The 16,971-nt window shown below is 45.8% G+C and overlaps 2 protein-coding genes across 4 annotated transcripts; one reads left to right on the plus strand and one right to left on the minus strand.

Annotated features, from left to right (window-relative positions):
- Positions 1-35: 35 nt before the first annotated feature.
- Positions 36-11,798, minus strand: LOC128841056 (aldo-keto reductase family 1 member C1-like). 3 transcript variants are annotated; one of them, XM_054035756.1, is made up of 10 exons: positions 11,714-11,798; positions 11,109-11,260; positions 7,985-8,152; positions 7,054-7,170; positions 6,561-6,638; positions 3,993-4,115; positions 3,001-3,110; positions 2,528-2,693; positions 1,407-1,489; positions 36-929 (listed from the first exon to the last, which is right to left on the minus strand). In XM_054035756.1, the coding sequence occupies exons 2-10, from the start codon at positions 11,193-11,195 to the stop codon at positions 887-889; spliced, it is 975 nt and encodes a 324-aa protein (XP_053891731.1). In that variant the 5' UTR covers positions 11,196-11,260; positions 11,714-11,798; the 3' UTR covers positions 36-886. The 3 variants fall into 3 exon arrangements, with proteins under 3 accessions (XP_053891731.1, XP_053891739.1, XP_053891722.1); XM_054035764.1 differs by having other exon boundaries at positions 11,109-11,255; positions 11,714-11,797; XM_054035747.1 differs by lacking the exon at positions 11,714-11,798 and having other exon boundaries at positions 11,109-11,661.
- LOC128841051 (uncharacterized) lies at positions 11,772-16,175 on the plus strand. The gene is made up of 3 exons (XM_054035735.1): positions 11,772-11,859; positions 13,683-14,709; positions 15,583-16,175. The coding sequence occupies exons 2-3, from the start codon at positions 14,172-14,174 to the stop codon at positions 16,080-16,082; spliced, it is 1,038 nt and encodes a 345-aa protein (XP_053891710.1). The 5' UTR covers positions 11,772-11,859; positions 13,683-14,171; the 3' UTR covers positions 16,083-16,175.
- Positions 16,176-16,971: the final 796 nt, after the last annotated feature.

The raw sequence follows: 16,971 nt of genomic DNA on the forward strand, positions 1-16,971 counted from the left end.
AGCATATAAAAGAAATGGAGGAAAAGCGAAAGGAATGGGTGTATTAAGAATTTTTATTATTATGATGGAGTCAAATGAAATATGCTAAATAAGTCTCTAAATGGAGCTCAGAGCTTCTATTTCCTCTTCATTTAGTTTGACAGATACTGTGACATATTTGTTGTGAGGGCAGGATTGTGTTAAGTGAAAATTTGTGCCTGATGAGCTCAGTGATAGTACTGAGATGCTAGCTGACACCAAACCTGAGCATCCTCCACTCCCATGGGAGTGCTCCAGGATTGAGCCATAAATGAGTACCTGATGTTTGAGAGACAAGGGGGGTGAGGTAATATCTTTTATAGGACCAACTTCTGTTGGTGAAAGAAACAAGCTTTCGAGCTTACACAGAGCTCTCCTTCAGGTCGTGTAGGCTGTGTGTAACTCAAAAGCTTGCCTCCTTGACTTACAGAAACCGATCCAATAAAAGATAATACCTCACCCACCTTGTCTACCTAAAATCCTGGAATGAACAAGGCTATACCACCATCTAATGTTTGGTTAGTCACTAAATTTTTACACACTAGCTTGGCTGAGATTTTCAAGAGGCACAGTGCATTCCCAGGGATTAAGTTCTAGCAGCTCAGAATGAAGACAAAATATTTATGAAAGATCAGGGGCAGGAACTGATTATATACAAAATACCTCTTTCCCCCCTCAGCATTATCAAAAGCAAGAAGACAAGTCATTGTAAGGATGAGATTTAGCTGCTTACTGTTTAGGTTAAATTACACAGTAGAGAAGTTGATGGAAACGGTGTTATAAATGGTATTTTTCCTCTAGAATTGGCCCTAGGTATAGAGCATTATTACTATTTGCTAACAACACAGGAATTGCAAATGAATCCTCTTTAATAGTCATCAGCAAATGGATACTCAGGATGGTCCAAATATCTAAAAAACAAAATGCAGATAACAGCTGTTTAATTTCCATGAAATATCCCCATGCAAACTGCAAGCAGTTAAGATGTGGCTTCCATATATGCATTATGCAAACTATGCAACACTTATGATAATCATCAAGGATTATTTAATGTCCGTATAAGAGGATATAACCGGAATTAATAGGATGATTGAGACAGGTCTGATTGCCAGGAAAAGCTTCTTGCCCGCGAGATCTTTTCAGCGTCCAAAGCAATTACTGCGAGCCACTCCAAGAACTTTCTAGTCTGTGCTGTCTAGGGAGCAAAGAACTGATGGTGAGCCTTAGATTCCAAATTTCTACTACCTGTTGCATTGCAGGACCTACAGGAAGGTATCAAACCTGACTGTGCTGCGAGACTAGCACAATCTGTCTTTTGTCAGGCTGTATTGCCCACAGTTGATTTCTACACACTTAAAAATTCTTAAAACCCAAGTACTGCAACTCACTCTTGACACGGGTCATAGCGAAGGTTTTGGTTCAGGCTATCAATAGCTTTCATGTCCTCTTCTGTCAACTGGAAGTCAAACACCTGTCAGAGAAAAAAATGCTAATCATCAGATTTGCCTATGGGATGGACCAAATTGGCCCTTCATAAAGCAGGAAGGGATTTTATTTGTTCTAACATGCTAGTCATTTAGAGTGTCCATCACTGAAATAATAATAATACCTATTTCTTATATGGCATTTTTCATCGGTAGATTTCAAAGCACTTCCCAATCTTTATTGTGTTTATACTCACAACATCTCTAGGAGGTAGGGACGCATCTCTATCATCATCCCCATTTGTAATGGAAAACAACACTCAGGCAGAGAGAGAGTAACTGACTTGCCGAAGGTCACACAGGAAATCCATGGCAGAGTAGGGAATGGAACCTGGGACTTCCACAGCCTAGTCCAGTGCCCCAATTACTGAACCAACCTCCCTCTCCCAAATGCAACCTAGTAGAGGATGATTTTAATCCACTAACCTCTGGCTTATGGGCCCAGCACATTGCTGCTGCATGTGTAGCAAAGGCCAGATACTGAAGTCCTCACCCAATCATTACTTACTGAGGACTATGTGAGTTTTGCCCAAGTCAGGATTAAGTAACAACTGAACTGAACAACTGAGCAGAAACTGAGTAAAGACCTCAGAATTTGGCTCTAGATTAGCAGAGAAATTCTGAACAAAACCTCTCTGCATGAATTAATTTGTGTTGCCTGAGTTGCTTATAGCTTCACTTGGTAATGAGAAACACGTACAGGATAACACTTTGGTCTTTGTCCAACAAATCTCTCTCTGAAATGTCCCTTTATAACTATGCAACCTTTATATTGCAGTAGCACCTAGTGGCCTTAACCAACCTGGGCTCGAATTGTGCGAGGGACTGCACAAACACAGGGCAAATGACAATCCCTGTCCTAAGGAGCTTGGCTATATTCAGGTGGACGGTGCATGGAGGTGCCGTCAGTCCTCAACTTGAGGTGCCATGTCCATGTAGGGCAGGAGCTATCAGTGATATTTTACATCCACTATTTGCAAACTTGTGAGCGTTTCTAATGGTATTTCTCCTTTCCACTGCTTTACCTTGAAGTTGTCTTCAATATGCTCTCTGGTGAAGCTCTTGGCAAGGACCACCACACCACGCTGCAGCTGGTAGCGCAGGGCTACTAGAGCTGGGCTTCGGTTGTATTTTTTGGCCAGAGCGTTCAGTATTGGATCCTCCAGCAGAAGTGGAGTGCTTTGATCCACCCTGCAAGGAAATACAGACACGGAGTGAGCGTATCTGATCTCAGGATCAGTGAGAGTTGAGCCTGTTGGAGGCGATACTCATTTATCATCAGATATTTAGCAAACATATTGGGCCTGATTCTCCACTGCCTGTCTCCTTGTGTGATCATTTATATCTGTACCAAATGGGTGCAAAACACAGCCATGCCAATTTGGTAGCATGCTATGCCCACTTTCCACCCATGTAAATGACCACACAAGATCAAGGTAGTGGAGAATCAGATGCATTCTTTCAGTAATGAGACTCTACAGTCAGCTTCTTTCCTTACCATAGCTCATCTCTGTGAGATCCCAAGGCACTAAAAGCCACCAGGACAATATTTTTGGATTTGCAGAACTCCAGCAATTTCCTTTGGTTGAGGTAAGGATGACATTCAACCTGAAGCATTAGAAAAATGGAGATTTCCAATTGTACAAACAGTGACAGTCACACAACTCCCCTCCCCCCAATTATCTATTATCATCGGCTTCATTTATCTAGGTGTTTATAATATGCCTTTCACCAGAGCATCTAGGTGCATTTCTACTTTAAGAAGATAAATTATATTAAAATATCAAATAACTTCCTTTGAAATAAAATACAATCCTTTAGGTAACCTTGCAAACTTTAAATATTAATGTTACAAGAACATACCAGACTCCTTACCTAAAGGCCAACCTATGAAATATATCCGGGCCAGAAGGGTAAAAACTCAAAAACTTCTGATCACCTAACATCATTATCTCTATCCTACATGTCCAAAATTGCCACCAGTGTGTGTCGGTAGTTAAAGGCAGGCACATTTATTGGTGCCGGTAACTGCATGTACTGAGAAATCTAAATACCTGACTGCACCTGCAAATCAGCTCGGTATTTAAAAGGGTACTGTTGTAGGCGAAAAGAAACGTGCCTGCAGTTAAGGAGCTGAAATATAATGGCACACTTAGTATTTGAATCCTCATTGAAGACTGGCTAAAAACAAGAGCATAAGTATTTTCCAGAGGAGAAAGCCCCCAAGACAGGAGTAGATTTTCTTTATTTTCCCTTAAAATACAGTCTGATTTCTATGGAAGTTCATTACTATCTGAATCGGTGTTTCCAGGAGAAAGGAGAAGCACAGCAAAGTGCAGAGTGACCTGGCTTTGCCTCACTTGGCTTGGGTTGCCTTCTAGCCCTTCTCTCTCTCCCAGGCTCTGCTGCGTGACTCTTGTTTTCCAGTTCTCTTTATGGAATCACAATGAACCCTTCTGGGCCTTCATTTTAGCCGAAGCTCAGTGTTACCTGGTTGCAGACAGGTTTGTACTTGAGCCCTGGTTTGTTCAAGATCATCTCCAGCTGTCTGCGGTTGAAGTTGGACACTCCAATGGACTTCACCAAGCCTGCATCTTTACATGCCTCCATGGCCTGGGAAAGAAAATATGGTCAGGTCCATTATCACTGGTGCCTATAGCATGGGTGTCTGCACAATGCAGCTTGCAGGACTGGCGCCTATTAGTATATACTAGAGACTGCTTTGGTTTTTTGCTGTCATTGTGTTACTTCCCTACAGAGATCTGTTGGTGCACTCAGTATTGCCAAGCCCAAGTGTTCAAAAAGCACGAATCAGGCCTGAAAATATCTGGTTAAAAAATATGAGACTTAAAAAAGGAGGGGCTCTTTTGATTTACCTTTTGGTTTTTGAACCTTTAGGGTTTACCTGAGTCATGTTTAGAAGCTTCTCTCCAAACCCATGGGGGTCTAGAAAGTTACTTGTTTTGTTTAAATGAAAGCTGAGATTAGCACATAATAACAGCATTCCGGGAGTTGTGCTTTAAGAAAAATAGTAAATATCACGAGACTCACAATAAAACTGTGAGAGTTGGGAAAACTGGGCACTTCAGTTCTGACTTAGAACCCCCCTGTATCATCAGTCCTGGATACTGCTGTGAGACATTTTTCAGACAAATAGTTTACTCGACAAAAAATGTGGTTTCAATCAATCCAAAACTATTCGAGAATTGGACATGAATAGTTTTGGCAATTCATAAAATGGCCGGATGAGGAGAAGGAATTGGTGATTATGGTGGTGCGGCCATTAGGGTTATTACCTTAGAAATGAAAAAAACCCAGCACAACCCCCCCACAAAGTAGCTCCGCAACGCCCCCCAACAGCCACTCATTGTATCTAGAGAGATAACACATATAGATAAGATTGATAACATTGCATGTCTCCTCACTCTCGCACATACATGTGGTGCACTTGTGTGGTGGTGGGCACTGGGCAGATGGCTGTTGTATTTTCAACAGTTTTGATCTGTTATTGCTTAAACTGTGCAAGTGGGAACCCTGAAGCATCTTTAGCTGGACACAGAAACTTTTAGCACTAGATATCCCAGTGTATTGTGATGATAATTCAAATCTTTAGACCCACGTAAAAAAACTGGCAGATTAAATAATTTTTTTGGCAACTGGCAAATCCATAAAAAAACTGGCCAGGTTGACCTAACACCAGTCAGGTGTTAACCCTAGCAGCCACCCCCTTAATAAAGTTTAGCCCAGTGATTAGGGAACTCATCAGGGATGTGGGAGCCCGAGGGAGAATCCCCGCTCTGGAACAGACCAAAACGGACTTTTGCAATTCACTGAAAGTCCTGGAAAGCTTCAGATTCAGTTCAACCCGAACCATTTCTTTTTCTTTTTTTTTTTGAATTTTCCAAACTGAAAGATCAGTCATTTACCTAGCTCTAGTCCTAGGCCTCTCATGTGACGACAACATGAGTTTTGATGAACTGTGGTTTGCCTGAGCAATGGAAAGTAGCCGGGAAAGGGCCCGAGGATTGGACTCCCTAATGTATAGGTGGTGTACATACCCCCTTTACAACAAGAAAACAGGTACAAAGAAATAGTAGAGAAAAAAGCTAATAAAATCTAGGTTAATTCTTCCTCTATTTTCTTTCTTGCCCTTCCCCCTCTTTCCTCCAGGAGGTTTCCATGGCAGCCTGAGACCATGTAACTTTTAGGCCTGGTCTATATGTGGTTTTTGTACCAGGAATAACTATCTCAGTTAGGGTTTTTTTTGTTTGTTTGTTTTTTTTAACCAAAACATTTGTACCAGTAAACCCCTGGTGTGGATGCTGTTATACTGATGTAAGGGTGCTTAATACTGGCATAGCTTCTTTCTCCCAGAAGGGAGATAAACAGTAACATTTGTGTTTAGAGAAGCTCTTCGTTTCTTTTAGAAAAACAGCATCAGGAGGGACTCTCACAATACACCTTCGTCATCATTACTGGACTAATAAAGAACTGCCTTGTATCTTAATATAGCCTTACAAAAGGGGTAGTCAATTATTTTTGGTCAAGGTTCAAATTTCTTGGTCAAGGTACAGGCAAGGTCCAGACTCCCAAGAAACATTTTTCAATAAGTAAATAAAAAGATTTCAGGGTCTGTTCAAAAGCGTCTGGTGGCCTGGTTTTGGCCCATAGCCCGCCTATTGACTGCCCCTGCTTTACAATATTCCGTGCGCCCATTCTCCCAGGTGAGTAACATTTTTCTGCAGGTGAGTAGGATCATAGGAACTACCATACTGGAGCAAATCAGTGGGCCATTTTGTCCTGTTCCAAGAGTGACCTCTACCAGCCGCTTTAGAGGAAGATACAAGAAATCCACAATTGGACAGCTATGAAATAACCCACCTCCAATAAAAGTTTCTTCCTAAACTCCTCTTAGAATTTGGCTTATGCCTTGAAATATAGATCTGATTTTTGTTTTTTCATACAATCATGGGTATGTAGATTTTGTGCCTGGCCTGGTAAGTTTTCATGGCAGTTTTGCAAAGGTGTTTTCATGTTATACTTGTACATGATACCCACCTCCCAAGTGGCACACAGGTCTACGTTATCAAAAATCAATTTTCCATTTCCATCCACTGGGAATAAATCATCTCCAGGCTTAAAAACAAAAGAAACAATGTAATCAGATAAACCTCCCCTTTGGTTTGGCACTTGATGACATGAATTGCTTTCTGGAGAAATTCTGGAAATATATTAAGCTATTGTGACATATCAGTAACTCAGTATTCACAGTACATTTCACTTTTATTTTTAAGTGCAAAGTTCATTCTGAAACCTGATGGATGTTCAGTCCATCAGGTCTCTTGATTATCTCTGCATCCCTAATATAAATGAAAGCCCATTTTACATCTGATCTGGAAGAAATATACGTAGGGAAATTGTTTGGTATTGTAAACTCTTGTTCCTTACAGCAGCGTCTCTGAATCAAGCAGTTAACTTACAGTCTGTCTTAAAGCAAAAGGGGAACTGTGGGGACAAGATTCTCCTGTGTTCAGACATAACTTTTTTTTACCTTTAAAGATAGGGGTGTATGAATAATATAGAGATCAATGTAGTCAAATTGCAGGCGCTTCAGTGACTTTTCCAGGGCTGAGGGGACCATCTCAGGAGCATTAAAGGTGCTCCAAAGCTGTAAAAAGTGAAAAGAGAACAAATGCCATCAGAATTATATGTTCACAAGGCTGATTCCCTCAATAACTTTATTCTGCTATATCTCAAGCATGAAAGGTCAGTGTATACACAGTATATTATGCATTATTTTATCCAAATTTTAATTTTAATAATATACAAAGTCTAAGGGTGCCCGACATTTAATTAACGTTGCATCATCATACTCTGCAGCATTAAAAAGTGAACATTCATACAGGAACTCTGTCTTGTAGGGGCACCATGAGGGTAGAAAATGGAAACAACTAATGTGTCTTTCAAAAATCAATTTAATCCAGTCTGGGACCACAAATAATGCACCAATCGTAATTATATGGCTATTGCATACATAGTTACAGTTGGAGGAGTTAAGATCGTTTAGGTACCTAACCTGTATATTTCCATAGCTTAACATATTTGGATTTCTTTCAAGTATACCCTTAAATCTCTATCACCTGGTCTGTAATGATTGGTTGGGAAAATTACAGCATCCCTGTAATGCTTTTAGCCTTAAGTTACTAACACGTACTCACCCTTAACTTCAGTTCAATGTAGTTTTTATCTGGTAACTGTATCTAGGCACCATGCCTGCTAAAGCTCCAGCTGGTACTAGTACATATAATCCTTTACCCACAGGATTAGCACCTGGTAACAGGTGAGGGGTTTCAGGCAAATCCTTTCAGCCTGCTACAACTTGGACTTACCCCTCACTGAAGTCACTGTTTTCTTGCTGCCCAAAAGCAGCACAGAAAGAAGCAAGAGAACAAGTGATGGGATTTAGAACAAAACCCACTTACCTTTCCTGTGTAAAATATGTCCTCTCTTTTGACTGTTCCATCTGCAATCTTCTCTCGAATGGCTCGCCCAATTTCCTCCTCATTCTCATATAAATAGGCTCCATCTATATGGCGGTAGCCAACTTCAATAGCCACCTTTACAGCCTCCTCACACTTACTTTTTGGAACCTATGAATTAAAAACAGAAAGACGAAAAAGCCTCAACATGTCTGGCTCAGGGACAATATTTTAAAGTGTGGTTCCAGTGACTGCAAAAATGTCACCTTTTTATTCAGACACTTTCTCTGCGTGTATTCACACTCACCTCTGCTTACTTTAGTGAAAAAAGTAAATTTTCCATCATGGAAAAGTCCTATAGAATTTAATTGACAATCACCATAGTTCTACAGAATTTTTAAACCAATCTACAGATTCTATAGAACAGATGTAATTTTCTAATAAAGTCTCACATTGGTTTAAAAATTCTTCAGAAAAGTGATCAATTTCTATTACATTCAATAAGCTTTTAGACACCATTTAAAGAACTCTATTTAATTGCTATAAAATCTTATTACTTTCATCCCTATTAAATTTTATAGGGCTATAGGCCAATCTATTAAAGATAAGGGGATGGCACAGGTGTCACTGAGACCAGAACTTGGCTTTCACAACCCTTTTACTGACGATGATACACAAGAAGAAAAGAACACAGCTTGCCTCTCAGGTTGAACATCAATTTTGCAGCCCTAGCAGTCAGAAAATACATTTTTTCAGTTGTAAATTGAACACATTTAATCCTGAAATCACTTGAAAGACAATAATATGAAACCACACTATAACTTTTACAGAGTCGCTTTTCAGACTAGAACCGTACTTGTAGTCACTAATCACCTAAAAGTGAGGGGGAAAGTTCTGTCCTAATTTATACCAGTGCAACCTCCATTGATTTCAGTAACCCTTGATACATCAGAGAGTATCACAAGTTAAACCACTGGAATGCAGATAATCTGCACAATGAGTCAATGTAATAGGGTCCTTAATTATCTGAGTCAATGAGAGTTCTGCCTGAAGGAGTGAATAACAATCAAGTAAGGAGCTAAAGGTTTGACCCACACAGCCCTCTGACTAGGTGGACTTTTCAAATAAGATAAAATGTCTGGGATTTTTGTGGAGCAGGTGTTGCAAGCTCAGAAAAAGCTGTCTCCATGCCCTGATTGGTCCCTCCTCTGCAGTTGCAGCTGCCAGATCCTGCCCACCCAGGCCCCTGCTCCCAGCCCTAGGGAGGAGGAGAGGCAGGGAGGCATTGACTGATGGCTGGTGCCACGTCCTGGATCTACGCCAGCCTCACTGCCACTGACAGGGAACAACACTGCCCGCCATCTCGCGCGTGAGGCCACAGGTGCCCCCTCTAGCACTGCCCAAATACCCCCCCAGTACACACACCCCTCTAGTACCCTTCAAATATCCCCTCCAGCATACCACTCCCAGTACACAGACCCCTCCACAACCCCCAAAAAACCCTCCTCCCACACACCCCAAGTACCCCCTCCCAGTCAGAGGTGCTGGAACAATTTGTATAGTGGGGGTGCTGAGAGCCATTGAACCAAACTGTAACCCTATATATGATGGAAACCACTTCAAGCCAGGGGGCACAGCAGCACCCCCAGCACCCTTAATTCCTGCACCTATGCTCCCAGTACACATATCCCGCTAGTGCCCCCCAAATACCCAATCACAGTACACACATATCCCTCCAGCACCCCCCAACTGTACCCCCCTGCAGCTCCCCCACTCCCAAGGCAGTGTCCTCTTTTGGGGAAACTGAAAGATGGTAACCCTGTACATGAGTGAGTGTGACATTAAAGGGATTCTGCATGGACTAAGAGCCTGCCCATGCCAATCTATTTTCAAGATTTGGGTCTTGATGGGTGACTTAGGGCAAGTTCTTTTCTTCAGTTTCGCTATGTATAGAATTAGGATAGTGATACTGACCTTCCATTGCAAAGTGCTTGGGATCTAAGGGTGAGAGGGCTGTAAGTACAACATAGTGATTTTTAGTCACTACTAATTTGGATGGACTCTGAACCAGTGAGTGACAGAGATAAAAGGCTTTGTATCCCATTACCTAAGTCCCCTATTCTTTTCAAGGTCAGTCTTTGTTTGCTCACCCCATGATGCAAATACAGTTTGGAATGGTGTCAGCACATTTATTGTTTATCTGGCACAGAACATGTATTTACCTGTAACTACACAGTCAGCGAGAGAGAGAGGGAGAGAGAACAAAAATAACAGATGGTGCTGGCAGACTGTAAGTAGTGATTAAGTTACAAATAAGATCACCAACTTCTTCTCCCTCCTCACTCAAAAGTGACACTCACCTGTCATCAGCTTAGTATTATCGTTGGAGGGATGTTCCTGAAATACAGGTTAGTGCTGAAAGCACATGTCCTGACTGAGGTGTATAACATTTTAAATGGCCCAGAGAGGATGACACAAAATTACTCAAGAGAGTAACAGGGTGAAAAACAATGGAGCATAAATTAAAGCTCTGAAAGACATGGAGACGTGCCTTTAAGCACAGCATGTGGAATTCAGGTGTGGAATGGATTCCCAAAAACAGCAGTAGGAGCTGCAGTTGTGAACATATTTTTATAGTCAGACAGGCACTTAGAAGATATAACACAATGGCGAACAAGCTGTGAACAAATAGCTGGATGAACAAAGATAAGCTGCGTTGCCTCCTTTTTCCAAATATTGCAGTATAGAAATCCTTCACAAGTGTATAAAAACTACCCGGTATAGAACAAATTGGCAGTTAAATGAGGAAAGAACTGGAATAGCAAAGCAAGCAGCAGGTCAGGACTGAGGTGTATTGCAGAGAGGCATGTGGGCCCATGAATGGAACAGCTAACCAGACTGCAAGTCAGAGCTGAAGTTCATTGCAGACCTGCATGGGGCCCATTGTTGGAACTGCAGAAAGTGCTGCATGCCGGGATGGAGAGCTCTGTGGAGGAAACTGTACCGTGCCTACCCTCACTATCTAGATCTTAGTGCTGTCAGTCACTCATTTTCATGCACAGCAGCAAACTTCATACAACAAACACAAACTTCCTATTGTGTAATAATCTGTAAAAGGTTTACTCACTGTAGCAGGGGCGTAGGTACCAAATCCGACCACTGGAATTCTGTACCCATCATTCATTTCCATAGAGGTATCTTTGCAGAACGCCATTGTCCTCCACTGAACGGTTTATGCAAGTTCTTTCTTGAAGCTTGAAATGTTGCTACACGTCTACCCTGACAGAATATTATTTTTGTTTACTGAGGCATGGAGACTGAGGGAGTAACCAAGCCTATAACTGCAGTCTCCAAAGGGGTCAAAAATGCAACACAGCAAACCAGCTGGGAGATGTTCAGCATTGCTTAATACAAGGCTCAAAGATTAGTCAGTTTTTGTAATGCACACACTCAAAGGTGGTGGTGGTAGGGATCTGATATTTAATCTGATCACCGCTGAAAAAGAGCTGAAAAGAGGAATTAAGGTCTCCTCCTTCCTAAACAACTTGCTTTGAAATTCATTCTCTCTTTGGCACTAGGGTTACCATTCCTCCAGATTCCCCCGGACATGTCCGGCTTTTTGAGCTAAAAATAGCGTCAGGGGGAATTTGTAAATGTCCGGACTTTCTCCCCCCCCCCCCCATGCAGAGCGCGCGCGGCTGACAGGGCAGCCGGCCAGATGGTGCCACTTACATGGGGCTCCGACAGCCAGAGAGACCCCTCCTCCTCTCCCCTGCAGCAGAGATCATTCCCTGCATTCACAGATCGTCTCTGGCAGTCTGGAGCTCCTCCCCCGCTGCTCACCAGCCTGCCGGGACGAACAATCACAGAGACATTAGGTGAAGGGCAACAACAAGGGGGCCAGGGGGTTGGAGAAGGGGCAGGGAGGTTCTGGAGGGGGCAGTCAAGGGGGGGGGTCGGGAGTTCGGGGGGGGGCTTTCTGGGGGTGTGGATAAGGTTTTGGGCAGTCAGGGTACAGGTAGGGGGTAGGGTCCTGGGGGGTATTGGGGGGGGTGTCTTAGGAGGGGCAGTCAGGGGACAAGAGGCAGGGAGGCTTAGGTAGGGGGTGGAGTCCTGGGGGGCAGTTAGGGGCAGGGGTCCTGGGAGGGGCAGTCAGGGGACAGGGAGCAGAGGGGTTTAGATGGGTCAGGAGTTCTGGGGGGGGGGCTGTCAGGGGGTGGGGGTGTGGATAAGGGTTGGGGCAGTCAGGGTACAGGTAGGGGGTAGGGTCCTAGGGGGCCAGTTAGGATGGGGGGAGGGTCTCAGGAGGAGGCAGTCAGGGGACAAGAGGCAGGGAGGCTTAGGTAGGGGGTGGAGTCCTGGGGGACAGTTAGGGGCAGGGGTCCCAGGAGGGGGCAGTCAGGGGACAAGGAGCGGGGGGAGGGTTGGGGGTTCTGAGGGAGGAAGTGGGAGGGGCAGAGGCGGGGCCAGGGCAGGACGGGGCGGGGCTCCTCCCGTCCTCTTTTTTGCTTGCTGAAATATGGTAACCCTATTTGGCACTGAAGTTGTTTATCACATCACTGGGAAAATATGACCCCTGCGGGACCCGAGTCGGGGGGCTGGGGCCTGCTGCCCCCACTCCGGGGCCACCGCGGGATAGCACCAGCTGGGCAGCAGCCCAGACGCGACTGGCCAGGGGCTGGGCGCAGCGTGCGCGCTGCTGGGTCCCCGCAGCAGGCCCGGGCTCGGGGGGTTCGGGCCCAGGCGCCAGAGCCGCAGCTGCCGAGCTTGGCCATCGGCCGCTTCCTCTCCCCATGGCAGTGGGAGCTGCAGCAGCGGCTGCTTCCGAGTCCCACTGCCCCGGGGGGGGGGGGAGAACAGCCGCCGCCTGGCCCTGCGGGCCGCCCCCCTACTCTCCCTACCGCCCGACTGAGTCCTACCTGCGCTCGGGGCCAGGCCGGACTCTCACTCACCCCGGCCCCGTGCTTCCCCTGCGTCTCCCGGGCCTCCCTCCAGCGCTTGTGGAGGAAGGGTGTGTGTGTGGTTTTTTTTTTTTGCCCTGCCCCCCCCCTTTCCCCCCACTCCCCCCGGCGTCCCGATATTTGACTTGGGTGATCTGGTCACCCTAGTTTTCACTGATAAAGGAAGTAATCCCAGGATAGTATTCCAAGCATGGAAGAGAAGAATGAGCTCCTCACCCTCACTCCAACTCCTTTGTGATGGATTAAAGACCCAGAGTGGTGTAAAGTGGCCCTAAAAACCTGGGTTCTTCCGGGTGAGGATTGCCCTGGCACAGGCTCTGAGAAAGACAGCCCTAAGCTGTGCTCTGAGCACCCCTCACAGGTCGTGCTGTAGGGGCATGCTGGGAGGGGGATACGTGTGTAAGGGTAAGGGTTTTAGTCTCTGGTGCTGTGGCTCACTGAACAGCCCAAGGAGGCTGCTGTAACTTAGTGAGGCCTCTAGGGCTGTCTAATATACACCAGTTATCTGTCCAGCCCCCAGAACCGCCTAGGGTTAAGAGGATGCAAAAGGGGTTTAAAGCCACTTTAGTCTACTCCTTTACCCTGAGCTTCTGCAGCACAGAATCCTACGTAAGGTGCATAAAGGAGTCATAGGGCAACAAAGAAACAGAATAGCTATATTCTTAGCAATATGTTCCACACTACCTTTCTGAAAAGCTCTCCTTGTCCAGCGTATTTCAATGCAGTGTTTTTTTCTATAGATTTACAGAAATGTAGAGCTGGAAGGGACCTCAAGAAGCCATTTAGTCCATCCTTGTGCTCTGAGGCAGGATTAAATACACCTAGACCATCAGTGACACTCTTAGGCCTGGTCTACACTACGGGTTTAGGTCGACTTTAGCAGCGTTAAATCGAATTAAGCCTGGACATGTTCACACGACGAAGCCCTTTCTTTCGACTTAAAGGGCCCTTTAAACCGGTTTCTTTACACCACCTTCGATGAGAGGATTAGCGATAAAATCGGCCTTTGCGGGTCGGAATTGGGGTAGTGTGGACGGAATTCGACGTTATTGGCCTCCGGGAGCTATCCCACAGTGCTTCATTGTGACCGCTCTGGACAGCACTCTCAACTCAGATGCACTGACCAGGTAGACAGGAAAAGACCCGCGAACATTTGAATTTCATTTCCTGTTTGCCCAGCGTGGAGAGCACAGGTAACCACGCAGAACTCATCAGCACAGGTAACCGTGATGGAGTCCCAGGATCGCAAAAGAGCTCCAGCATGGACCGGACGGGAGGTACGGGATCTGCTCACCGTATTGGGAGATGAATCAGTGCTAGCTGAACTCCATAGCAGTAAAAGAAATGGCAAAGTATTAGAAAAGGTCTCCAAGGCCGTGAAGGACCGAGGCCATAACAGGGACACACAGCAGTGCCGCGTGAAAATTAAGGAGCTACGGCAAGCCTACCACAAAGCCAGAGAAGCAAATGGAAGGTCCGGGGCAGAACCGCAAACTTGCCGCTTCTACGCGGAGCTGCATACCATTCTAGGGGGTGCAGCCACCACTACCCCAACCATGTGCTATGACTCCGTCAATGGAGAAACACACAGGGAAGAGGGTTCGGGGAATGAGGAAGATGAAGATGGAGGTAATGTAGGTAGCTCACAGCAGCAAGGAAGCAGAGAAACCGGTTTCCCCAACAGCCAGGATATGTTTGTCACCCTGGACCTGGAACCAGTAACCCCCGAACTCACCCAAGACCCTGAGGGCACACAGGAGACCTCTGGTGAGTGTACCTTTGTAAATATTACACATGGTTTAAAAGCAAGCATGTTTAATGATTAATGATTAATTTGCCCTGGCAATTGCGGTCAGTACAGCTACTGGAAAAGTCTGTTAACGTGTATGGGGATGGAGCGGAAATCCTCCAGGGACATCTCCAGAAAGCTCTCCTTCATGTACTCCCAAAGCCTTTGCAAAAGGTTTCTGGGGAGGGCTGCCTTATCCCGTCCGCCATGGTAGGACACTTTAGCACGCCAGGCCAGTAGCACGTAGTCTGGAATCATTGCATAACAAAGCATGGCAGCGTATGGTCCCGGTGTTTGCTGGCATGCAGACAACATCCATTCCTTATCTCTGTTATCCTCAGGAGAGTGATATCATTCACGGTCACCTGGTTGAAATGGGGTGATTTTATTAAGGGGACATTCAGAGGTGCCCGTTCCTGCTCTTCTGAACAGAAATGTTCCCCGCTGTTAACCACGCGGTGAGGGGAGGGGTGAAGTGATCATCCCAGAGAATCAGGTGTGTGTGTGTGGGGGTGGTTTACTTGGGTTTGTGCTGCATGTTAACCTGGAAACCGCAGCCCCCTCCTTTTACATTGAAAACCCATTTTAAATGGCCAACCCAATTCATCCTTGATATGGGAAATGCGCTGCTGTTTGAAACCATTCCCACAGGTTAAGAAGGTTAAAAAAGCTAAAAGACAGTGGCTTACCATGGCTGCCTGCAAGCCGAAATCTGTTGCCTGGCACTGCGTGAGTGATCTCTCATACCAAACCAGCAGGCAGAGGAAAAATGCGACCTTGTAACGAAAGAGTGTACCCATTGTTCTCTAAAATGTGTCTTTTTTAACCACCTCTCCCTTCTCCTCCACCAGCTGCAAATGTTTCTCCTTCGCAGAGGCTAGTGAACATTAGAAAGAGAAAACGGAGGACACGGGACGATATGTTCACGGAGCTCCAGATGTCCTCCCATGCTGATAGAGCACAGAATGCGTGGAGGCAGTCAATGTCGGACATGAGAAAAGCACAATATGAACGAGAGGAGAGGTGGCGGGCTGAATGGCGGGATGAAAAGAGCAAGTGGCGGGCTGAAGATGATAGGTGGCGTCAGCTTGCAGACAGAAGGCAAGAGTCAATGCTCCGTCTGCTGGAGCATCAAACTGATATGCTCCAGTGTATGGTTGAGCTGCAGGAAAGGCAGCAGGAGCAGAGACCGCCGCTACAGCCCCTGTGTAACCAACAGCCCTCCTCCCCAAGTTCCATAGCCTCCTCACCCAGACGCCCAAGAACACAGTGGGGGGGTCTCCGGCCACCCAGTCACTCCACCCCAGATGATTGCCCAAGCATCAGAAGGCTGGCCTTCAATAAGAGTTAAAGTTTTAAAATGCAATGTGTCCTTTTCCATCCCTCCTCCCACACCCATCCCAGGCTACCTTTGCAATTATCCCCCTACTTGTGTGCGGAATTAATAAAGAATGCATGAATGTGAAATAACAATGACTTTATTGCCTCTACAAGCGGTGCTCGAAGTGGGGAGGGGAGGGTGGTTTACAGGGAAGTAGAGTGAACCGGGTGGGGGGGGTTGGAGGGTTCATCAAGGAGAAACAAACAGAAGTTTCACACCGTAGCCTGGCCAGTCACAAAACTCGTTTTCAAAGCTTCTCTGATGCGCACCATGCCCTGCTGTGCTCCTCTAGCCGCCCTGGTGTCTGGCTGTGCGTAATCAGCGGCCAGGCGAGTTGCCTCAACCTCCCACCCCGCCATAAATGTCTCCCCCTTACTCTCACAGATATTGTGGAGCGCACAGCAAGCAGCAATAACAATGGGGATATTCTTTTCGCTGAGGTCTGAGCGAGTCAGTAAGCTGCGCCAGCGCGCTTTTAAATGTCCAAATGCACATTCCACCACCATTCGGCACTTGCTCAGCCTATAGTTGAACAGATCCTGACTCCTGTCCAGGCTGCCTGTGTACGGCTTCATGAGCCATGGCATTAAGGGGTAGGCTGGGTCCCCAAGAATCACGATAGGCATTTCAACATCCCCAACGGTTACTTTCTGGTCCGGGAAGAAAGTCCCTTCCTCCAGCTTTTGAAACAGACCAGAGTGCCTGAAGACGCGAGCATCATGTACCTTTCCCGGCCATCCCACGTTGATGTTGGTGAAACATCCCTTGTGATCCACCAGGGCTTGCAGCAGCATTGAAAAGTACCCCTTGCGGTTTATGTACTCGGTGGCTTGGTGCTCCAGTGCCAAGATAGGGATAT

This window comes from Malaclemys terrapin, chromosome 1, assembly GCF_027887155.1.
Source record: "Malaclemys terrapin pileata isolate rMalTer1 chromosome 1, rMalTer1.hap1, whole genome shotgun sequence".
In the NCBI taxonomy this organism is placed as follows: Eukaryota; Metazoa; Chordata; order Testudines; family Emydidae; genus Malaclemys; species Malaclemys terrapin.

Excerpts from the sequence above, each read along its gene's own strand:
- LOC128841056 (XM_054035756.1), bottom strand. The coding sequence starts at position 11,195 with ATGGCGTTCTGCAAAGATACCTCTATGGAAATGAATGATGGGTACAGA. Across the intron at positions 8,153-11,108 it reads GTACCTACGCCCCTGCTACA|GTTCCAAAAAGTAAGTGTGA; the intron begins GTGAGTAAACCT and ends TTTAATTCATAG. Across the intron at positions 6,639-7,053 it reads ATACACCCCTATCTTTAAAG|CCTGGAGATGATTTATTCCC; the intron begins GTAAAAAAAAGT and ends TTTGTTTTTAAG.
- LOC128841051 (XM_054035735.1), top strand. The coding sequence starts at position 14,172 with ATGGAGTCCCAGGATCGCAAAAGAGCTCCAGCATGGACCGGACGGGAG. Across the intron at positions 14,710-15,582 it reads GGGCACACAGGAGACCTCTG|CTGCAAATGTTTCTCCTTCG; the intron begins GTGAGTGTACCT and ends CTCCTCCACCAG.